Here is a 24,925-nt window from a genome sequence, read left to right as displayed (position 1 = left end):
AGGCCATGCTTCCTCAGCAGCCTCAGGAAGTACATCCGCTGCCGGGCCCTTTTCAGGATGGAGATGGTGTTGACTTCCCACTTCATGTCCTGGGAGACTGTGATTCCCAGGAACTTGAAGGTCTCGACGGTTGACACAGGGCAGTTGGATAGTGTGAGGGGCAACTGAGGAGAAGAATGTTTCCTGAAGTCCACGATCATCTCTACAGTTTTGATCGTGTTCAGCCCGAGGTTGTGTCGGCCGCACCACAGCTCCAGCTGCTCCACTTGTTGGCGGTACACAGACTCGTCGCCGTCTTTGATGAGACCGATGACAGTGGTGTCGTCTGCGAACTTTGAGTTTGACAGCTGGATCTGTTGAGGTGCAATCGTTTGTGTAGAGAAGAGCAGTGGCGAGAGGACACATCCCTATGGGGCACCAGTGCTGGTAGTGCGTATTGATGATGTTGTTGCTCCCAGTCTCACCTGTTGTGTCCGTCCCGTCAGGAAGCTGAGGATCCACTGGCAGATCGTAGGGGACACACCGAGGTGGAGTAGTTTGGGGGTGAGGAGTTCCGGGATGATGGTGTTGAACGCAGAGCTGAAATCCACAAACAGAATCCTTGCGTAGGTCCCTGTGCTGTCGAGGTGCTCGAGGATGTAGTGCAGACCTATGTTGACTGCGTCTTCCACAGACCTGTTTGCCCGGTAGGCAAACTGGAGAGGGTCCAGCAGGGGTCCAGTGACGTTCTTTAGGTGATTCAGCACAAGGCGTTCAAAGGACTTCATGACCACAGACGTCAGGGCGACAGGCCTGTAGTCGTTCAGTTCCGATGTTGCCGATTTCTTGGGAACTGGGATGATGGTAGACTGTTTGAAGCAGGATGGGACCTCACACAGCTCCAGGGATCTGTTGAAGATTTGTGTGAAGACCGGAGCCAGCTGGTCAGCGCAGACTTTCAGGCAGGAGGGGGACACTTTGTCGGGCCCCGGAGCTTTCTTGATCTTTTGCTGCTTGAAGAGCCGTCTCACGTCCTGTTCGTGGATCTGTAGTGGAGAAAAAGAGGGTGGGGGGCTAGGTAGAGTGGTTTCTGGTAGAGGTGGGTGTGTGTGGGAAATGGGGGGGTCCTTTTCAAATCGGCAGAAAAACATGTTTAGTTCATTAGCAAGACCCTTATTGTTCACTGTTTTGGGGGATGGCATTCTATAGTTAGTGATTGCTTTCAGGCCATTCCATACAGATGCAGAGTCGTTAGCAGAGAACTGGTTTTTCAGCCTCTCTGCATAGCTTCTCTTTGCGATGTTAATTTCCTTTGTCAATTGGTTTCGGGCATGTTTGTACAGTGCCCGATCTCCACTTCTAAATCCGGCCTCTTTCTCTTTCCTGAGTTGCCTGAGTTTGGGAGTAAACCATGGCTTGTTATTGTTGAAGGAGCAGAACGACTTCGTTGGTACACACATGTCCTCACAGAAACTGATGTATGATGTTACAGTGTCTGTGTATTCATCCAGTGTGCCCGTTGAAGTTTCAAAGACGCCCCAATCAGTGCAGTCTAAGCATTCTTGTAGAGCTAGCTTTGCTTCATCTGTCCATTTTTTCACAGTCTTAACAACCGGTTTAACACATTTGAGTTTCTGTCTGTATGTAGGTATTAAGTGGATTAAATTGTGGTCAGAAAGACCCAATGCTGCGCGGGCGACCGATCGGTATGCATTTTTGATTGTTGTATAGCAGTGATCTAGAATGTTGCCTTCTCTGGTGAAACAGTCGATGTGCTGCTTATATCTGGGAAGTTCACGGTTAAGATGTGCTCTATTAAAATCGCCCAAAATGATCAGGGGTGACTCTGGGTATTTTAGTTCGAGTTTGTTTACTTGTTCGGCTAGCGTTTGTATCGCCGTGTTAGCGTTAGCTTGTGGCGCAATGTAAACACCGACTAGTAAAAAGGAGGTGAACTCACATGGCGAGTAGAATGGCTTGCAGTTTAAAGACAGCGACTCCAGGTCCGGGCTGCAGTGTGCGTCGAGCTTCGTGACATCAGTGCACCATTCTTCGTTGATATAGAAGCAAATCCCACCACCTTTCGATTTCCCCGATAGCTCCGTGTCGCGGTCGGCTCGGAGAAGGCGGAAGCCGGGTAGATGTAGCGCGGGATCTGGATGGCGGTCACTGAGCCAGGTTTCAGTGAAGCAGAGCGCAGCAGAACGTGCAAATGTTTTGTTGGTCTTTGTGAGGAGAAGAAGTTCATCCATCTTGTTTGGCAGAGATCGTAGATTAGCAAGATGGATCGATGGGAGCGGGGTTCGAAATCCGCGCTGCCTGAGCTTGACGAGCACGCCGACTCGCTTCCCCCTCCTCCGGCGGCGTCTCCATGCTCCGTACAGCACAGCCGCTCCGCTCGCGATTAGCTCCGAAAAACCTTGTGGATTTTCGTGTGCTGGTGAAAAAAGACCGAGCGTAGACTCCCCAATGCGCAGCAACTTTTCCCTCGTGTAAGTAAGCCGCTCAGGGTCGCCAAAAACAAACGAAAATGACAAAAACAGGGATAATACTAGGGAGCGTGTGACCGAGGCTGCCATACCTGTCGGCGGTGAAAATAATCACACAGTGGCTGTAAGCGTGGGGTGGGGGGTTCTCTTCTTTTACTGAAAAGGTACAGTTTCTTAGTGACATCTTAGGTATCTTATATCATGAACAAAGGAAGCATTTACCCTGGAGACAAGCAGCAGTCTCCCTTGAGGTCCATCGCATCTTGCACCTGTCATATCACAAGGAAAGTTTCAAACCCATGTCATTTCCGCTGGAACGGTGTCCTTCTACAAATGTGGCCTTCAGAATTTTGGCATCATCTTCCATACATGTGGCACTCAAATGACTCACCTCCTCAAATCTCCACTCATGCAAACAAACATACTGCACCCCAAAAACGGATGCTCTGACCCCCTAATGTCTTTCTTACAATCTCTTTACCATTTTCCCAAACATTGGAATGGTCATTGATCGATAAACTATGCCTCCTAATCGAATTCCCTAGTCGCATGTGGGGCGAAGTTTACTAGTCATATTTCACATTCGTAAAATCAAGAGCAAACAAAAATTGCTCCTCGAATCCCCCTGTTGACAGGATTGATCCTGGCTGGCTACATCAACACAGGGGCCACCTGAAGTTCCCAGGGAAGGATGGTGGGAAAAATCCCTCAGACGGCATAGATTAGGCCTGGGCAATCCTTGACCCTGGAATTGTGTAGGGGGGGTCCAGCTACCCACTGTATGGGTCACACTCCATCGACTCAACTACAGTCGTATTTGTCATCTTAACATGGGGATGATATGATCTCCCCACCTCAAAAATAGTCCAAATTGTGGTTCTAATTTCTCACGGTCCGGAAAAATGCTGGCAGGTTCGTGATGAAGAGATGGAGGAGCTGGAGCAGATGCTGTGCAACTACTGTGAGCTGCCCGCAGCAGGCGGAGTGGAAAATGGCTACGGCAAGGTTAACATTCTCTTGCAGACGTACATAAGTCGTGGAGATGTAGACGGCTTCTCCCTCATCTCAGACCTTTCATATGTTGCACAGGTGAGAAACAAACTATTGAAAGAATATTTCATATATACTATTATATATACTATTGAAATAATATTCACATTATTAAAGCAATGTATGATAATTTCCTGCTTTTGCCACTTTTCAGAATGCTGCTCGAATTGTCAGAGCATTGTTTGAAATTGCTCTAAGAAAGCGTTGGCCGGCCATGACCTATCGACTGCTCACACTCTGCAAAGTCATTGACAAGCGGCTTTGGGGCTTTGCCCATCCTCTTCGCCAGTTCTCCAACTTAAGTCACATTGTGCTGAATCGATTGGAGGAGAAGAAGCTTACTGTTGATAAACTAAAGGAAATGAGGAAGGATGAAATTGGTATGACTGTTTTCAAACTTAACAGTTGTGTTTTTTTTTTTCCCTGAACCGTTGAATTTTCGAGATTGCGCCTTATGTTCATCTATTCCTGCCCGCTTTAATTACTAAGAAAACCATAGTGTTTTCTTAGTAATTATAATTTTCACCTCAGACGCTGTCCTTAGCAGCGGTTTACTTTCAACAGTCTGTGATTGTCTAGGGCCACCTGCAATTCACTGATGCTGGCGCAACGGGGGCAGACCAAATTTCATATATAAATATGATGACATTAACACGTACCTGTTTTTAAAAAATATTTAATGTCCTATAGTGAGAGTTTGAGTTCTTCCAAAAGGAATGGCTTAAACAAGAAATAAAGTATTCAATTAGATGTTACACTGCAATTAAAAAAAATACATGTAAAAAAGTTGCTACACAAACGTAATATTTTCATGAAGGTTGCTCGGGCCCGTGTACCAGCACCAGTGCCGGTTCCGGCAGGATCGCCACATCATGACTCGAACTGTCACTCAATTAGCCTTAGTGTCACACCCTGATTACATTTTTGGATAATTCTGTTAAAATCATATTCTACAAATGCAGTGTTAGTCATAGCACCATGTTTTTACTTGTACTGTACTGGCACATAAAAAGTGTTTTTGTTTTAAAAATGTTTGTCTTTAGGTTTTGGTGGTTTTAAGTCTTCTCTGAATCAAGCAAAGATGGAGAAAATTAAGTTTACATATTTGCAGTTTTTGTGAATATACCGGTACTTAAACTCAAATCGATTTAAAGGAGTTGCTGACAGAAATAGTAAAATCAAAACGGGACGGGCCTGCAATACATGCTTGGAAAGTATCATTTCTTCAATTAGCAGTTTCTAAACATGATGTGACCTGCAAGTCAACAGAGCATTGGCAGATGAGGAGCTTGGTTCCATTTTGGTATATTGTCATTCTTCTTGATCTTCTCACTATGTTAATACCAGGTGTATTGTTTCCAGGACACATGCTGCATCATGTTAACATTGGGTTGACAGTGAAACAGTGCGTCCATCAGATCCCTTCAATCACAATGGAGGCTAGTGTTCAACCAATCACACGAACTGTCCTGCGCGTCCGTCTCATTGTCACACCTGACTTCCGTTGGAATGATCAGGTAAATATGGTGGCCTTTGATGCGGGATTTGAACGATCGTCTGGCTCCCCACTTTGACACAATTGTATTCGCTATATATAATTAGCTGCTTGGTGATAGAACCAAAATCAACAACTGAACAAAAATAATAAGTAGCCAATATTGCCTCACGTGTCTGAACATGATTTGTTCATAACAAATGTAACATTTGTTCATCTGTCAACGCTAGTGATGGATTATGAAAAGTAGACCAATGGAATGCTCCTCGAGTAGAAGAAGGTGCAACCTGCTGCAATAGCTTGTTCTTATTTTATTGTAGTACAAATAATAATGCTATTTGAACAAGTGGGGCGTTGTAGATTTAAGCGTAATATAACTGAAGATCGGATTACCTTTTTACAAAGAATTTGTGCAGAAATCCAGATAATTCCATGTATGGTCTCATACATTTGGATCTACAGAAACATCAGAAATTGAGGAATTACTCTGTTGTCTTCTTTTTTTGTTTTTTTTTTCTTGCATGTTTCAGGTACATGGGTCTGTGGGTGAGCCATGGTGGTTATGGGTGGAGGACCCAATCAATGATCACATCTACCACTCTGAGTACTTCCTCCTCCAGAAAAAGCAGGTTGGTTTTGTGGCACTACAAATTCTATTAGATGATTACTAAATCATGTTGAACTAAATAAACAGCAGAAAAAAACTCGACATACAGTAAGAAGTTCAATTATATAGTACATTTTCTGATTAGAAAACTTTTGGTTCGCCTTTGGTCAATAGGAACGAAATATAATTACATTGTTACTCCGATAGCAAATGGTCATTTTTAACTCATATCACTCTCAATAAATAATGCCAATGTGCTTGACATTTTTTTTACGCCCTTGTAGATTCTCAGTCACCCAGGTCATCGCAACTGAACTCTTTTTGTTTATTTGTGTTTTTTTCCTGTTTTTCGAAAACGCTACAAAATGACTTGGACAATTAGGCTATTCGGTTAATGATATAAATTCAGAATCAGAATCATCTTTATTGGCCAAGTATGTAGAACACACAAGGAATTTGTCTCCGGTATAACACGCTGCACTAGTATCATCGTAAACAACAAAATCATTGAACCATTTTAGAGTAACCAGTAGTTTTGTAGTACCATTTTGTGGTGCAAGAAGAGTGACTACGTCAGTGACTGTTTAAGGAGTTAATGGCTAGAGGGAAGAAGCTGTTTAAGTGTCTACTGGATTTGGTGCGCATGGATCTGTAGCGTCTGCCTGAGGGGAGTGGCTGAAAAAGGTGGTGGGCAGGGTGCGGGGGATCCAGGAGGATTTTCCGTGCCCTTGTCTTGATTCTTGCAGTGTGCAAGTCCTCAAGAGTGGGTAGGGCGGTGCCAACGATTTTTTCTGCTGTCCTAACTGTCCGTTGAAGTCGGATTTTGTCCTTTTTTGTGGCGGCCCCAAACCAAACCGTGATGGAAGAACACAGGATTGATTCGATGACTGCCGTGTAGAACTGTCGTAGCACCTCCTGTGGCAGGCCATGCTTCCTCAGCAGCCTCAGGAAGTACATCCGCTGCCGGGGCCTTTTCAGGATGGAGATGGTGTTGACTTCCCACTTCATGTCCTGGGAGACTGTGATTCCCAGGAACTTGAAGGTCTCGACGGTTGACACAGGGCAGTTGGATAGTGTGAGGGGCAACTGAGGAGAAGAATGTTTCCTGAAGTCCACGACCATCTCTACAGTCTTGAGCGTGTTCAGCCCGAGGTTGTGTCGGCGGCACCAGAGCTCCAGCTGCTCCACTTGTTGGCGGTACGCAGACTCGTCGCCGTCTTTGATGAGACCGATGACCGTGGTGTCGTCTGCGAACTTTATGAGTTTGACAGCTGGATCTGTTGAGGTGCAATCGTTTGTGTAGAGAGAGAAGAGCAGTGGCGAGAGGACACATCCCTGTGGGGCTCCAGTGCTGGTGGTGCGTATTGATGATGTTGTTGTTCCCAGTCTCACCTGTTGTGTCCGTCCCGTCAGGAAGCTGAGGATCCACTGGCAGATCGTAGGGGACACACCGAGTTGGAGTAGTTTGGGGGTGAGGAGTTCCGGGATGATGGTGTTGAACGCAGAGCTGAAATCCACAAACAGAATCCTTGCGTAGGTCCCTGTGCTGTCGAGGTGCTTGAGGATGTAGTGCAGACCTATGTTGACTGCGTCTTCCACAGACCTGTTTGCCCGGTAGGCAAACTGGAGAGGGTACAGCAGGGGTCCAGTGACGTTCTTTAGGTGGTTCAGCACAAGGCGTTCAAAGGACTTCATGACCACAGACGTCAGGGCGACAGGCCTATAGTCGTTCAGTTCCGATGTTGCCGATTTCTTGGGAACTGGGATGATGGTAGACTGTTTGAAGCAGGATGGGACCTCACACAGCTCCAGGGATCTGTTGAAGATTTGTGTGAAGACCGGAGCCAGCTGGTCAGCGCAGACTTTCAGGCAGGAGGCGGACACTTTGTCGGGCCCCGGAGCTTTCTTGATCTTTTGCTGCTTGAAGAGCCGTCTCACGTCCTGTTCGTGGATCTGTAGTGGAGAAAAAGAGGGTGGGGGGGTAGGTAGAGTGGTTTCTGGTAGAGGTGGGTGTGTGTGTGGGAAATGGGGGTGTCCTTTTCAAATCGGCAGAAAAACATGTTTAGTTCATTAGCAAGACCCTTATTGTTCACTGTTTGGGGGGATGGCATTCTATAGTTAGTGATTGCTTTCAGGCCATTCCATACAGATGCAGAGTCGTTAGCAGAGAACTGGGTTTTCAGCCTCTCTGCATAGCTTCTCTTTGCGATGTTAATTTCCTTTGTCAATTGGTTTCGGGCATGTTTGTACAGTGCCCGATCTCCACTTCTAAGTGCGGCCTCTTTCTCTTTCCTGAGTTGCCCGAGTTTGGGAGTAAACCATGGCTTGTTATTGTTGAAGGAGCGGAAGGACTTTGTTGGTACACACATGTCCTCACAGAAACTGATGTATGATGTTACAGTGTCTGTGTATTCATCCAGTGTGCCCGTTGAAGTTTCAAAGACGCCCCAATCAGTGCAGTCTAAGCATTCTTGTAGAGCTAGCTTTGCTTCATCTGTCCATTTTTTCACAGTCTTAACAACCGGTTTAACACATTTGAGTTTCTGTCTGTATGTAGGCATTAAGTGGATTAAATTGTGGTCAGAAAGACCCAATGTTGCACGGGCGACCGATCGGTATGCATTTTTGATTGTTGTATGGCAGTGGTCTAGAATGTTGCCTTCTCTGGTGAAACAGTCGATGTGCTGCTTATATCTGGGAAGTTCACGGTTAAGATGTGCTCTATTAAAATCGCCCAAAATGATCAGGGGTGACTCTGGGTATTTTAGTTCGAGTTTGTTTACTCGTTCGGCTAGCGTTTGTATCGCCGTGTTAGCGTTAGCTTGTGGCGCAATGTAAACACCGACTAGTAAGAAGGAGGTGTACTCACGTGGCGAGTAGAATGGCTTGCAGATTAAAGACAGCGACTCCAGGTCCGGGCTGCAGTGTGCGTCAAGCTTGGTGACATCAGTGCACCATTCTTCGTTGATATAGAAGCAAATCCCACCACCTTTCGATTTCCCTGATAGCTCCGTGTCGCGGTCGGCTCGGAGGAGGCGGAAGCTGCGTAGATGTAGCGCGGAATCTGGGTGGCGGTCACTGAGCCAGGTTTCAGTGAAGCAGAGCGCAGCAGAACGTGCAAAGGTTTTGTTGGTCTTTGTGAGGAGAAGAAGTTCATCCATCTTGTTTGGCAGAGATCTTAGATTAGCAAGATGGATCGATGGGAGCGGGGTTCGAAATCCGCGCTGCCGGAGCTTGACGAGCTCGCCGGCTCGCTTCCCCCTCCTCCGGCGGCGTTTCCATGCTCCGTACAGCGCAGCCGCTCCGCTCGCGATTAGCTCAGAAAAACCTTGTGGATTTTCGTGTGCTGGTGAAAAAAGACCGAGCGTAGACTCAGCAACTTTTCCCTCGTGTAAGTAAGCCGCTCACGGTCGCCAAAAACAAACAAAAATGACAAAAACAGGGATAATACTAGGGAGCGTGTGACCGAGGCTGCCATACCTGTCGGCCCCCGATGATGTGAAGAAACGGGTACTCCTGTTTCCTCCCACATTCCCTCCCTATATAACTTTGAACCTTTGAAGCTTCTGCAAATTTTTGGGAAAGAAGATCGGATTTGAAGTGTGCATAATGATTGTTTCTTTCTAAGCGAGGGTTTGTGTGTGTTCCCTATTCCATATAGGTGCTCACAGGAGAAGCTCAGCACATTGTGTTTACCATTCCCATCTTTGAACCTCTACCCTCTCAGTACTACATCAAGGCAGTGTCAGACCGTTGGCTTGGTGCCGAAGCTATCTGCATCATCAATTTCCAGAACCTTATCTTGCCTGAGCGACACCCCCCACACACCGGTACACTACATCAAACTTCAGTGAATCACAATAACAGATTCAAACTACTAGCTGGTGTGATTTCTTTCGAAATCGTGTGTGAATGCTGAAGAGCAAACGCTGAACTGAAATGCTGTGAAAATAAGCGAATTGGTGAACTGAGAATCTGAGATGTGAAGTTGGAATGGTTTAAATCGTTTAAGGACGGGGTACAGATAATAACAAAAAGTATTTCTTTCTTTTTTTTTTTTAATGTCCGAAAAAAAGTGAAAAAAAAGACTTAAATATTATTTGAATATGTGATTGGCTGTATTGGTAATGAGCGCCAATAATTGAAAACAATTGTGCATGATTTTAGTTTTTTTGTTGTTCTTGTTCTTGTTCCCCCCCCCCCCCCCCCCCCAAATGTATCTTCCAATTTCCATATTCTATTTCCCTCACAGAGTTGTTGGACCTGCAGCCATTGCCAGTGGCAGCTTTGGGACACAGGGAGTATGAAAGCTTGTACAAGTTCACTCATTTCAACCCCATCCAGACTCAGATCTTCCACACACTGTATCACACTGATACGAATGTGCTTTTGGGGGCACCAACGGGCTCTGGAAAGACTATAGCTGCTGAGATGGCCATGTTCAGAGTCTTCAACAAGTACCCAAGCTCTAAGGTTAGACATTTCGACTCTTCCCCACCAGTCTTCAGTTATGAGTAGGCCTTTGTGTCGTGTATATACCATCGGTCATGTCTGTGTGCCAGAATAAATGATGTCTTAAGTTTTGTTAGATTTTTGTTGTCGGTGCTTTAATGATATCTCCAAATCTATTTTGGTTCACGACGTACAATAAGTGTACATGTAACCTAAAACAACATGTACAGTATTATTTCGAAAAATGTTGGTTGTCTTGCAACTACAACCACCTGAATGTAAATAAAATCAATGATCTACAGAAACGGATATGTTTTGAAAAAAAAATCACTGTTATAATCTTAATCATTATATAAATAATTACCAGCAACAAGGAGGGTGAAAGCAGTTAGGCTGCAAAAAGCGGTTCTGAGGTGAGATGATTATTTGCTATTTCATCAAGGTTACTTATGTTTCCCCCTTACATAAAAAAAATAATTGTACTTAAGGCTGCATGCATTGTCACCATCAACCTTTGAGGAATGTCAATGCCATGATTGTCATTCACTCAGAGTACCAAAAAAAACAAAACAAAACCCAAGCAAACAAACAAACCTTTACGTTAGTGCAACCATTGCATTGAGTGTAAATGAATTAGTCATGCTTGGAGTGTGAGAAGATATGATAACAACCTAGCTAGAGTTTAAACTGTGCAGTGAGTGTGGTCCCCTGACCACCAGTCCACGGACCTGTACAATTTGGAACCAGGCTGCACATATAGATAGATGTATTGTAGTGCCAATCGGCTAGGTATGTCATCACCCCGTCCCCACCCCGATGCGTTAAGCTTCCAAAGGAGAATATCACCGGTTGTTGTCAATGAATCATTATTGGTCGACGAAAAGTCTGGACTAGCATGAACCCGTCCGTCCCTGGCAAAAAAAAAAAGGTTGGGGACCTTTGCGTTTAAACCGACTTCACCACACGCGACAAAACATAATATAATATGAACACTTAAGGGTCATATGGCATGATTGACCTCTCACACGTGGCGCTGGTGTGGCCAAAACGGGTCAACACAACCGCCGATGATGAAAATGCTTCTTAGACAATTTTACCGGTAATTTTATTTCAACATAGAAACTTGTGAAAGGTAAAAGTTGCAAACTAAGGTTCATATGGCTTAAGAAGAAGAAGAAGAAGAAAACCTTTATTAGTCTCACAATGGAGAAATTCCCAATTCACAGCAGCAAAGTTATGAAAGTAAGAAGTAGAACAACAAAATATAGGAGCTGCTGGAAAGGCAGCCACTCTCGTGGCGCCATTTTGAAGTCAAAATAACAGAAATAACACAAGACAACACATAGGACACAGACAGTCGTTCAATCTTCACCAATTTTCTGCATACACTTTGTTGTCTGAAGCTGTTCTAGATGAAAGAGGAGAGGATCAAAGTGTCCTTTCTCCAGTGGATCAGAGACGTCATGCTGAAAATGTGCACACGTCTGCTACAAGCTAAGTTTTGAAACCAAACACAAAGCTGTAGCATCCATTGACGAAAAGAGATTAGTTCACTTCTCCTGTCCCACGTAATCCGCTTCAAACTCCAAGCCGCGACTCCCGGCTCCAAATCCGCATCGGCACTCCGCGCCAACGTTCCTTTCTTCTCATCATCGGCTCCTCAAGACCTCCATCCATCCAGCCGCAGACCGTTCAACAGCACCGATCTCTCTGCTGAACAAAGCGGGGCTGTGAAAAATGCTGCCCATTACAGGCGCAAGACACAAGCGCCCCGGGACTGTCCAGCAATGACAGTCAAATGGCGCCGACATTCCTCCAGTCAAAAACAGTGCTGGTATACCCATGCTGCCGAGAAGGCGCAACCACCAAGCACAGAGTCTCCTCCTTGATGAATGTCGTGGCCAAAAAATGCTGAAAAAGGTCCACATCGAGTCCACACGACGTAACAACAAACACAAAGTGACAAAAGAAACACAAGAACAACAAAAAAAGCAAGGCTCATGAGAGCACTTGCTGACGGCTGCCTACTCGGGCGCCATCTTGACTTCAAAAATATATAAAAAAGTAATTTGAATCATTTCTCCACCGTTACGATGGAGCGTATCACTAGTCCTGTCTTTCATAATGTAGCCCCAGAGCCAGTTTCGTAGCTGGGCTTGGTGCCCATCTCTCGCCCTCCATAAAAGCAGACAATTATTTTTGTGATCAACATTTGTTTTTGCTTTGGAAATCAATGAGCGATATGTTTACCTCATTCATCAATAATGAAAACAAAAAAATAATCTTCATTCGTTCCCACTCAAAAATCAAACAAGTTTCATTCATTCAAAATGGATATGTGTTATTTTCTGTGCTTTCAGGTGGTTTATATTGCCCCCCTTAAAGCTCTGGTCAGAGAGAGAATTGAGGACTGGAAAGTCAGGATGGAAGAGAAACTGGGAAAAAGGTGAGTTTGGCGAAATGAGGTTCACATAAATGGGGTTAAACACCTTCAGCATCCAATATGCTTTTTTTTCTTTTTATGAGTATTATGGTGTTACACTATATTTTTTAGGTTTTGGTTTTGAAAGATTAAAGGGTTTTTCCATCCATCCACCCATCCATCCATCATCTACCGCTTATCCGGGGCCGGGTCGCGGGGGCAACAGCTTTAGCAGGGAAGCCCAGACTTCCCTCTACCTAGCTAGTTCATCCAGCTCTCCCCGGGGGATCCCGAGTCGTTCCCAGGCAAGCTGGGTGACATAGTCTCTCCAGCGTGTCCATGGGTCTTCCTCGGGGTCTCCTCCCGGTGGGGCATGACCGGAACACCTCACCAGGGAGGCGCTCAAGAGGCATCCGAATCAGATGCCCAAGCCACCTCACCTGGCTCCTCTCGATGTGGAGGAGAAGCGGCTCGACTCTGAGCCCCTCCCGGATGACCGAGCTTCTCACCTTATCTCTAAGGGACAGCCCAGACACCCTGCAGAGAAAACTCATTTCGGCCGCTTGTAACCGGGATCTCGTTCTTTCGGTCACGGCCCATAGCTCGTGACCATAGATGAGGGTTGGAACATAGATCGACCGGTAAATTGAGAGCTTCGCCCTTTCAATTGAGAGCTCCTTCTTCACCACGACAGACCGATACAACGTCCGCATCACAGCAGACGCTGCACCGATCCGCCTGTCAATCTCCCGCTCCCTTGTGCCCCCACTCGTGAACAAGACCCCAAGATACTTCTCCTCCACTTGGGGCAAGATCTCCTCCCCGACCCAGAGGGGGCACTCCACCCTTTTTCGACAGAGGACCATGGTTTCAGATTTGGAGGTGCTGATCTTCATCCCAACTGCTTCACACTCGGCTCCAGTGAGAGTTGGAGAGCCCTATTTGAAGGAGCCAACAGCACCACATCATCTGCAAAAAGCAGGGATGCAATACTGAGGCCCCCAAAACGGACCCCCTCAACGCTTCGGCTGCGCCTAGAAATTCTGTCCATAAAGGTTATGAACAGAATCGGTGACAAAGGGCAGCCTTGGCGGAGTCCTACCCCCACTGGAAACGATTCCGACTTACTGCCAGCAATGCGAACCAAACTCTGACATCGGTGGTATAGTGACCGAACAGCCCGTATCAGGGGGTTCGGTACCCCATACCCTCGAAGCACCCCCCACAGAACTCCCCGAGGGACACGGTCAAACGCCTTCTCCAAGTCCACAAAACACATGTAGACTGGTTGGGGGAATCAAAGGGTTTTTCTCACAGAAAATGTTTTCCATGGTTTAATTTGATTAACATGGTCTATTTAAACAATAAAGCAGTGCAACAGTTTTATAAAACCGTTATAAAAGTTATATCTAAGTTATGTGCTTTGTGCTTCATCCATGTGTAGAGTGGTGGAGCTGACAGGTGATGTGACCCCAGATATGAGAGCTATAGCACAAGCTGACCTCATTGTCACCACACCCGAGAAGTGGGATGGAGTAAGCAGAAGCTGGCAAAACAGAAGCTACGTTCAAAAAGTAGCGATCCTCATCATTGACGAAATCCACCTGCTTGGTATGTAAGGATTGTTTACTAATGACACCTGGCGGATCTTCCTGTCTCGTTTTTTACGATGTCTCTAAATACAAAAGCAAAACACCGAAATGGGGGGCCTGATTGATACAAGGCACTTGTCACAGGTCGGGCTGCAACCACATTACAGCGGAGAGTTACTAAAAGTGAACAGCAAAATACCAAGTAACTGGGGAAAAATAATACAGAATAACATCTAGAGCTGGGCAATATGTTGTTGTATTATTGTGTCACTTTTCATGTCTATCGTGAAATCTATTGACGATAAATAAAATAAATTACAGATTTTTTTAAACATCCGTAATGACCCGGTTGCATGTTAGTATTACTCCCCATAGTTGAATAACCCGATTTAAAACAGCAACATACTGACGCTGCGATGCAAATACATTTAATTTCCGCTTGTTCCTTTATACCCGTCTTCCTCAACTGGCGGACCGCGATCCACGAGCGGACCGCCTACCTCCTCTGTCCGGACCCTCGGCAAATTGTATAAAATAATAAATTATAAAGTGATTTTTACGTTATACATTTTATATATTTGGACTGTAATCTGCGCATTACCGCGATCGCTTGTTAAAATTATCCGTTTTATTATTTGCGTGCACGAACAGATGTATTGTAGAGGACGCTGCAACGCGACTGTGTGTATAATGTTTGACGAACTGGCTAATGCTCATGGCTGAGCAGGGCATGTCGGCGATAACGAGGCGCTGATTGGCTCCTCTGAACTTAAGGTGTGCCCATACATGAGCGTCAGCATATACAATGCGCTGATTGGCTCCTCAGAACTTAAGGTGTGCCCATACATAAGCATTCAAAATGGATGATTGTGTCAGGTAACAGATGCACGCGCGACGCCACAGTGTGGTCATAGCTTCAGCACAGGAAAGCCGCACACACAATTAGACAAGACGAATCGCGGGAGGTTTCGATCGTGTGCAGTTTTGCTCCCGTCTACCCGGGGATCTTTGCAGCTGTTTAACAGCAGAACACCGCAACATGGTAAATGAACATCCCAATGGCGTCCTCAAATAATATTTGCATGCCTCAGACATTGCATTCACCTTGAGTGGAAGAACAGCACTGCACAATCCCGTGCTCCCTTGTGTCAGTATTTAAAATGGTTCTTAACTCCTCTTCTGATATATTTTTCATTGATTTCAGAGGGGATGTGAAAAGGGGAATTGTACAAATGAAAATAATATTTTTGTTTTCATGTTTAGTATTTATTTTGGTAAAATGAGTATTTTGTTTTGATTTTGTTAAATTAAGGGGAAAAAAGACAACTACTGTTTAACAAAGTTAAAGTAAAAATCTCTTATTTCCCTAAAAGGGCTATTTCTATTATTAAGCAGGCACAACTTAAACATATAAAAGAGTTCCTCTGCCTCAACACAATACCTCTCATTATTTGCTGTGTACTGGCAAAGTGAATAATTGTTATTTTCATACACCCCATTATTGTTTGTTTGTGAGGAGTGTTGATTTGTATAAGGTTGGCTTGACCATACTAAATTGGCATATAGCCCTTCTCCCCATGACCGCCGTGCATGGGACCGGGCCTTGGTCTTATAAAAAAAAAAAGTGGACCGACAGCCTTTCTAGTTGAGGACCACTGCTATATACCATTTATAAAATACATTATATTCATGTCACCCGCCACAGTGCAGAATAAAGAAGTCTGTTTCCTCTTTTCTCCAAAAGTCTGCTCTGAGCTTCGCCTCAGCTTGTGTACGTCTGTCAATTTGCATGCCAGACATATGGACTCTAACTTTAAATATAGCTCTGAAATAAAAGAGGAAGCCAAGACGCATCACTATTTTGAACCCTTGATTTCAGTTTTTGCTGTCAAGATGACAGTCGTTTATTACTAGTTTACATGGATTTGTTTTTCCCTTAAAAAATAAAATTGTCACGTCATGCATTTGATTTATTGGTGTTGTAGTTGTGAGATATTAAAATTAGGGGTGATGATCTGAAACTGAAATTGTTGAGTGTTGGGGGGGTGGGGGGAACGATGTAAAAAATGAATCCGAAATCATAGGGCAAAAACGTTCATGTATTTGCCCATTTTGTTAATTAAGCAGTAAACTCCAGTGGGCATCACTCTACAATGTACGATTCCAGTATAAGGCGGACATTTTCTGTGATTACAGGGGAAGATAGAGGTCCAGTGTTGGAAGTCATTGTGTCAAGGACCAACTTCATCTCTTCCCACACCTCGAAAGGTGTTCGAGTTGTTGGTCTCTCCACTGCCCTTGCTAATGCGCGAGATCTTGCTGACTGGTTGGGAATCAAACAAGTAAGGACCCCGTGGTGGTCGTACCAGTAAACCTTATTTGCAATGTTATTGTTTCTGAAACCAATCAGATTTCAGTTAACTTCTACTGGCAAAACACATCTGGAGCAAGATGCACACTAATACTATCCATTTAATAATCGCCATCTCATAGTGAGTGTGATTCATTTCATTTAAATGCTCTCTTTTTGTCATTTTATCTGATACATTTTGATTCAGAACTGCTCCAGATGCTACACGTAGCACAGTGATACTATTTATCGAATAGTATTGGATTCTATTATTCCTATTTGATTGTTGTGGTAGATTAAGTGGGGAGAAGTACCCACTGAATGCCTATTGAGCAAATTCACAGTCCACCACTCTCAGGAACCTTCATTCGTCCCTCTTGTGCCCTAAATCAGGGTTTTTTTGGGGGGGCACAACTTTTGATGTACAAAAGAAATACCGTTTTAATATTTAAATTGGCCAAATCTCAAAACTGTCCTCATTTCATTGTTACTTTCATACTTGCCTTGTCTTGTATTTAATAACTACATTGAATTTTGCCACTTGCTCTTGACTGAAAATGCCGTGTTCAGGGCTCAGATAACAAGCAATCATGGCTCATGTGACATTTGAAGGCTGAGCCAGGATTAGTCATTCCTTGAATGCATGTGATGTAATTTTCATTTCACAACAAGTGCCAAAATGCGTGTTTAAAGGCGTTAATGTACTTGTAAATAATCAAGATAGCAAATTCATTCAAGACAAAATTTTTACTGCTGAAAATTGCTTAGTAAATTTAGTATCCTCTACCTCACGGTGTGTCTTTTATACAGTACATTAAGTCTCACAACAAATTTATCACCCATAGTGCGAGTATAAATGAATTTTGAATGTCTACTGCTGAATATGTACCAAAGATACTGAATTATGTGTGCGTAATAAAGCACACACACTAAGAAAAAGACTAAGAAGAATCATCTTCATTTGTCCTGTACACATTAATACACAGAATTTGACCACTGCATTTGACCTATCACAGCAGTGGAAATAGCAAACACATTAACACACATTAACTACATTTCCTGTGCAGTGTCTAAGTTTCATTGTGTTGTATATTTATTTTATTTTACATTTTTTTGTCTGGCAGATTCAAGTTATTTCTGTGACCACTTTTCAGTTTTTCTTTGATTAACAGAGCGGTTGCCAAGATGATTCTTCAGTCTGGCCACAAGATGGGGTTATTGCCCATGCTTGCACTTCTTGAAACTGCTTTACTTTTTGCTGTCTGGACTGGGTGGGCTAATTTGATTCTTTATTGGTACACTTAAAATACTCAAAGCACACGAAAAGACGACACATAACAGCAATAGCATCCTAAATCACACTTTGATTCCAATGTTGTTGACATGGTGCTGCTGCACACCACCACAACACATTAAAATCCATCAACACCATAAAGCTTTCAGACTTTATAGCACCAGTCCGGCAGCAATTTGTGTCTCGGTTTCTCAATGAGAACGTTAGAAACCTCACATTACTACCAGATGGGGCTTTGTAACACCAGCTGCTCACATTATACTTTATGCATTCTGTTTCCCCCTTTCCGCTTTTCTCCACACCCTTCTATTCTTTTGTTCGACAGGTGGGTTTGTTTAACTTCCGTCCTTCTGTTCGCCCTGTACCGCTGGAGGTTCATATTCATGGGTTTCCGGGACAGCACTATTGCCCCCGCATGGCCACCATGAATAAACCCACCTTCCAAGGTACCTCTGACTACTTTTTTGTGTGAATGCTCGAGAGCATTCGCACACGTAATTCTACTGAAAATGTCTTTTTTAATCAGCTCCCCACTTTTTCAGCACTTCTCAATTACCACCAGTCACCACCAAAATTCATAATGTGCATTTCTGCTATTGTCCACTTGAGTCTGTAATAATAGTTTTAAAATGTTCAGCACAATATTTTTGATTTTGTGGAGGTGCTTGTGGGTTTTGTTCATTGGAGCTCACATTTGATGTCAATAAATCCAAAATATTGTGCAGCCTGCTTTTATATTTTCACAGGTTGAAGTAGACAAGAGGAGGAATGTGCATATGCATTTTTGCAACGATTGGTCACCATTTCAATTGGCAAACACATCCAGGAAACATTACGTATTGGAATTGCCGCCTACCCGCTATGATGTAGACAGTCTGAGATGGGGGGGGGGGGGGATTATGCATCAAATGGGTGCGTGCCAGTCTATGGCTTTTATCATCACAAAAAAAAAGGCCAGAAAATCACGACAGATTCTTTTAGGCAGGGTAAAGTTTAGTGCTGACATCATCATCAACAAATCAGAATGTCACAAATGGCAATCTATTTTCATTGTATTTGAAATTGGAGATATTTTTTTAACAATTTAATAACTGACTTCAACACTTACCTTCACAGCAATACGTAGTCACTCTCCAGCTAAGCCAGTGCTGATCTTCGTCTCATCACGACGACAAACCCGACTGACAGCCCTGGACCTCATTGCATACCTGGCGACCGAAGACAACCCCAAACAGTGGCTGCATCAGGATGAGAGAGAAGTATTGTCTACCTCCACTGAGCAGATGATTTACTTCACCTGCGACATCACAGCTCATGCATACATGCATTGTTCAAGTGCAGCAACACGAAAGGCACATGCATTCGATCATCCGTAGTGTCAATTCCTGATCCAATAAAAAGGGAATGGCTGCATGCACTTTCCTCTGGTAGGCGAAATGGTACTCATATGCAAGTGTTTATTTGGGTTTAAACATTTACATTGTATGTTTGCCTGCAAATAGGCCCTGTTTTATGTAGGATTAGTTAACAGCAGTGTGTTACATTTTGTCGGTGTATAAAGATTTGTAAAGTGGCTAAATTCCACACATTGTCACTGTCCCACAGTGTCGACAAAGAGAAGGTTATTATGGTGAAACAACATTAAAATAGAATCACGCATCAATACGTAGCTTGGTTTTAAGGTACGTTTTGGGTCTCTGTTGGTCCAGTAAGTGAACACATCGTAAAACATTCAATTTCCTGTTTAAAACAAACAACCGACGCTTTTTAACAAGCATAGATTAATTGTCAGATCAGTCTGTCCATTTTCCCTGACACATCTCACAACTGCATTTTTTGATAGTTGTCCTACAATTTTCATGGATTTTTGGATCTAGTAATGGGATTATGTGAAACTTCACACACCTTCTGATTATTTTCTCAAAGCAAACCTTTATTTTTACTTTTTACCCTTGGTTTTCATTTTTTGCAAGCACATTGAAAGCAAAGTTGAAACTGATTTGCAGTTTGATTATCTCAAGTTAATTCAAGACGCACAAATAGAATTCTAACTCTGATTTCTGTGACATTCTTTTGGGCCGTCTGCAGATTGAGGACATCATTGCCACCGTGCGGGATTCTAACTTGAAGCTAACTTTGGCATTCGGAATCGGGATGCATCATGCTGGTTTACATGAACGAGACAGAAAGACTGTGGAAGAACTGTTTGTCAACTGCAAGATCCAGGTACAATCTTTCTGCGTGCACAATATTTAGACATCATAGGACAGTCCGCATTGGTATCGCTGGATAAGAACAATAATTTTTCCTTTAACTGGGATATTGGCAGTTGACTGACTTTTTTTAAACCACACATTGTGTTCTGAATCCTGATTGGCTAAGGGACTTGAGACCAATGTCAACAGTCTCCACGCCTCATCTCTGTAGAGGTTGCCAAAAAGCATGTTTTTATCTTTGATTTCATTCGATAGTACAGTATTATATTGTGCAATAATTGTAAAAAATAAAGCTGAATAGTTTACGGATTTTGGTCTACCGCAGGTTCTTTTTGGAATATGACCCCTGCGATAAAAGAGGGTTCACTTTATTCACCATGCACCACAATTATGGGAAGAATGAGGCCTTTTTTTTTTTTTTTGCTATAGACTGGATTTGGTCAACAACTGAAAAGAAAATACTATTGGGAACAAAACACAACATTTTAATGAAACATTCCCGAACCAGGTTGATTTAAAATATATAAGTGACTGTCACTGCATCAAGCCTGGAACCAATTAATGAATTTCTCACCATATTTTAGCATTTTTCTTTTGTGGTCCTACTCTAGGCTTTCGCCTCCGCCTCTTTAAATTCTTGGGGGATTCGCGTCAGGTGTAAAATCCCTCGAAATACCTAGAAAAATCTTGACCCTTTTGTCTTCATCATTTGATGTCAAACACAAATGTCAGAGTGTATTTATTTTCTTTGATAAATGTCAATATTTAACACTTGTCACCTCATCTCAGGTTTTGATTGCCACAAGCACTCTGGCTTGGGGAGTGAACTTCCCTGCTCATTTGGTGGTTGTCAAAGGAACTGAATACTATGATGGAAAAACCAGACGATATGTGGACTACCCCATTACAGGTATGATTTTTTTGTTTTGTTAACCTTGCAGAAAATCCTCAAGTCCTTTGGAGCAAAAAATGGATAATGCGATGACAAGAAAAAGAGGGAGTAGTGCAGTGTGAGAGACAAATTATGAAATTGTGTTTTGTTATGTAATTTATAACAAAAAAGTACAATATTAAATGTTAATATTGCTGAACGATGTTTACCTTTTTTTGTGTTTTAAATGTACTCACATCTATTGGGGAGTACTGGGACCACCTAGAGAAAAAGAAGAAAAAGGGGCATTCATAATTCTTTGGCAAAGTTTCAAGCCAGATGACCTTCCTGGTGCATTTACCGGGCTTGCCCTCCCTTGGGCTGCGTTATTTTCTTTTTTCTAGTTGGTCTTTTAAAAAATAAAACAGAATGAAATTAATTGACCCCATTGGAATAAAAATACAGCATTTTGGAAATTCCATGTTTTGCCTTTTATCTCCAAAAGTTGACATTTAAATGGTCATCCTCCACGAGCAGTTATTCAATAATTTGTTTTTTCCAGCGGTAGAAGCAATTCTGATTTGAAACAAGCAGCCATAATATTATGCAAAGCATATGGCTTTTGAAATGTCGACCTGTTATTTAATGTGTCTCTGCAGATGTTCTGCAGATGATGGGGCGAGCAGGTCGGCCTCAGTTTGATGACCAGGGCAAAGCAGTTATTCTTGTCCATGACATAAAAAAAGATTTCTACAAGAAATTTCTCTATGAACCTTTCCCTGTTGAGTCCAGGTGAGTGCAAAAAAGGGATTTCCTTGCTATAATTCACTATAGGGAATCCTTGTATTACAATTTTGGACTTGTTAATGTGATCAATATAGACATGGAGAAGTACTGTATTATTGTTGACATTTAGCGTCAATATATGTATTTTCTACATGGAGTGGCGCATTTGATGCTTTATGAAACAGATTATTCGGCCTTCATTTTGATTCACATATTCTTCACATTCTTTTTAGTGTTGTTGCTGCCATTATTATCATTATTATGATTATTGTTGTTGTCAAATGTAGACATTGAGTGATTGTTCTATCCTCAGTCTCCTCAGTGTGCTGTCAGACCATTTGAATGCAGAGATAGCTGCAGGGACTGTCTCTTCCAAGCAAGATGCAATGGACTACATCACCTGGACTTACTTTTTCAGACGACTGGTGATGAACCCCAGGTTAGGTTGTTACACATCATTATAATTTGCAACAGTAAAAGCTTCAATTCAACACCAAACTGAAAGAAACTTCGAAAGAGGTTTACAATTAGTAAATGTTTTCAGCTGTTCAATTCTTAAAAGGAACCCTGGCTACAACGACATACAAAACAATTTAACCGCTGACCTTTGTTCTAGAACATTGTTCTAGGAACATTTAAAAGGGACATCGTTCATCCCTACTAAAACATATTGTAAGAATATATAATAATTAGAGCTGTCAAATAATTAAAAATATTTAATCTAGTTAAAAATGCAACTGTCATAATTAACTCAAATTCACTAAAACTTTATCGTGATTACTCACGCATTTTTTATCGTTTCTGAATTTCCTTTTATATTTTTTTGTCCTATTTTTCCCCATTTTAATGCTCTCATTAAAATGGAATCATGAATCAGTTTTCTATGTGCAAAATGCAAATATTTACTGAATAACAATTTCGATTTTCAATTTTACATGAACATTTTTCACTTGGAGCAATTATTCACAGATTATCTCTCACACAATATTACTGTCCATCAACAACAGTGAAAAGTATATTTTGTCACACAACAGCTGCTTTAACAGCTTTTTTTATGCAATCAAAACAGAGCAGCAATATAACAAATTGCACATTTAAGGTAAACTAATACTCAGCCTACAGTGGATTTAAGTCATGGTTGCATACTTCGTTTTTCTCAAGTTTGCTTTGAACACAGCTGTCTATGTTGATTCTGTTGGTCGTTCTTGCGCGGAAGTCTCTCTACGGTTTTGTGTAGACATCATTTCGGATGATACACTTGGTGCGATGACAACACCGGAGACGTTTTATTTTCAGTATGGTCACTACGACTGCACCGCTGAACTCTCGACATGCCTAAGCGCACCGTCAGTCAGACGAACACAGAGAAGCTCCACCCGCTTTATTTATATGGACAGGGAACACTGTCACCTTCCACACAAAATAGTTCCAAACAAGTAACAATCGAGTCAGTGGCATACATCGTATTCAACAGGCTACCTGCTCTTTATTCACCAGAGGCTCATCAACCTAGTCTCTTATTTTTCTCCCGAAACGGTGTCTTCTCCCGCTTCGTGTACCGTAGCCTTCTCCGCTACGTACAATCTCTATACACAGCTTGTAATAGAGGCTCTCGCTGGCAATCTGTAGTGGAGTCGTTCGATGCAATGCGAATGATTTCAGCTTGAATCGAGCTGTGGACAATGTTGACAGGCTTCGTGCAGTAGCCATATATTTAGCTATGGCTTCAGCAAATTTCTTCGTCGTGTCATCCATTTTCTTCACTTTGAAATGATCCATAGCTGTCTTTCTGAGACGAGAGGGCGGAGTACTCACGTCAGCTGTGTGCTTGGCCATGAAGTGGTATTTCAGACTCGACGTCCTATGATGATAGCTCAGTTTATGACTGCAAAACATACAGATAACTTTGGTCTTGTCAGTGGAACAATCTGGCAACTTTTTAAAAGTAAACTTTCCATTCATAAACTCTTTAAGTATCCGTTTTCGGTGTCTCGCTCTGCCGTGGCTGGCAAAACAAACATGCGTGTACCTGTGCAGCACGCTTGTTGTTTTGTTTCTGGTTTATTTATAGAGCAACGTAACATCCGCTGCAACGTGTGCCGCGTTAATTTCGCGAGAAAAAAAATTTAATTCCGTTAAAATTTATTGAAATTAATGCCAGTAAAAACGCGCTAAACTGATAGCTCTAATAATAATTTATTTTAAGTTGGGGGGAAAAGTGTTTTTTTTACAACAACATTCAGTATTAAATGTGGACTGATACAAAAAAATCCTACAAAAAAAATCCATAAAAAACAACGTTTGAATGATCATACTGTTTATCGGTATTTTGCAGCGGATTTTAATGACTCAACTTAAGACTTGCTCAAAACTACTACTGAAATATTATTGTATTGTGATGCTTTTATCGCAGTTTGGTTGTGCGTATACATTTTTGTCACCAAGGTGTCCAAAGAGTAGAGAAAGTAGTGGAGGAGAGCACAAGGGTTAAGATTTAACTGCATAAATTCAAAGAATGATCAGGAATTGAGAACAATCTAAAAAAAAAAAAACAAACTAAACCCAAAAAACATAATTTGACAATGCACAAATATTAGATTACATAGTTATTTTACACTTATAATTTCTTGATGTTTAGTACCTACTGGCTTTTAATAAAGAGTGGTATTACTTTCTCTCTCATTTGATACATCTAACACAATCATGACCTGGTGAAAATTGTCTTTGATTATACTTTGCTTAGGCCTCATGTGGTAACTCTTAAATGGCTCTCCCAAGTATGGAACCTATTTACGACACAGTTTGATAATGTGATCTGGGAGTCATTTTCTGGGAGGAGTGGTCATTTTCCTTTCATATGGCTATTATCTTCTGTAAAGTGTACACAGACTTGTTTCCAGTAGAAAGTTGTATTTTTTTTTTAAAATGCATACATCGTATCAGACGTTTCACTGAGTAAAATTACCCTCATCACATCTGAGGGTTTGATACCTGACGTGTTTAATAGGTGTGTGTGTGTGTGTGTGTGTGTGTGTGTGTGTGTGTGTGTGTGTGTGTGTGTGTCATATACAGAATATACAGTATATATATATTTTTTTTAAACAAAAGTGCAATGAATGACTGAAGTGCAGTTAAAATAACGTGACAGATGACTGGCAGTTCTAGTTTGATTCGGCATGAAAAAATGACGGACTGATGTCCCAGGTGACTGACAGATGACAAATGACGGACTGATAACATTTTGTAAAATACCCACTTGTGTCCGTGCGTGCGTGCGTGTGCGTGTGTTTGTGTGTGTGTGTGAGGTGTGCGAGAGATTTAT

The 24,925-nt window shown here is 42.6% G+C and overlaps 1 protein-coding gene across 2 annotated transcripts in view; it reads left to right on the top strand.

Moving 5' to 3' along the window:
• The window catches only part of ascc3 (activating signal cointegrator 1 complex subunit 3), a 68,578-nt gene that overhangs the window by 30,654 nt on the left and 12,999 nt on the right, over positions 1-24,925 (top strand). For both annotated transcript variants that reach the window (XM_052066400.1, XM_052066401.1), the window contains exons 20-34: positions 3,381-3,557; positions 3,673-3,898; positions 4,881-5,035; positions 5,544-5,642; positions 9,282-9,450; positions 9,873-10,093; positions 12,433-12,518; positions 13,939-14,105; positions 16,283-16,428; positions 18,056-18,176; positions 18,847-18,989; positions 19,819-19,956; positions 20,736-20,856; positions 21,477-21,609; positions 21,917-22,042. In XM_052066400.1, coding sequence (XP_051922360.1) covers positions 3,381-3,557; positions 3,673-3,898; positions 4,881-5,035; positions 5,544-5,642; positions 9,282-9,450; positions 9,873-10,093; positions 12,433-12,518; positions 13,939-14,105; positions 16,283-16,428; positions 18,056-18,176; positions 18,847-18,989; positions 19,819-19,956; positions 20,736-20,856; positions 21,477-21,609; positions 21,917-22,042 — 2,228 coding nt within the window. The remainder of the gene's footprint in view (positions 1-3,380; positions 3,558-3,672; positions 3,899-4,880; positions 5,036-5,543; positions 5,643-9,281; positions 9,451-9,872; positions 10,094-12,432; positions 12,519-13,938; positions 14,106-16,282; positions 16,429-18,055; positions 18,177-18,846; positions 18,990-19,818; positions 19,957-20,735; positions 20,857-21,476; positions 21,610-21,916; positions 22,043-24,925) is intronic.

This window comes from Hippocampus zosterae, chromosome 5, assembly GCF_025434085.1.
Source record: "Hippocampus zosterae strain Florida chromosome 5, ASM2543408v3, whole genome shotgun sequence".
Classification (NCBI taxonomy): Eukaryota; Metazoa; Chordata; class Actinopteri; order Syngnathiformes; family Syngnathidae; genus Hippocampus; species Hippocampus zosterae.
This window is presented reverse-complemented; position numbering and strand designations above follow the sequence as displayed.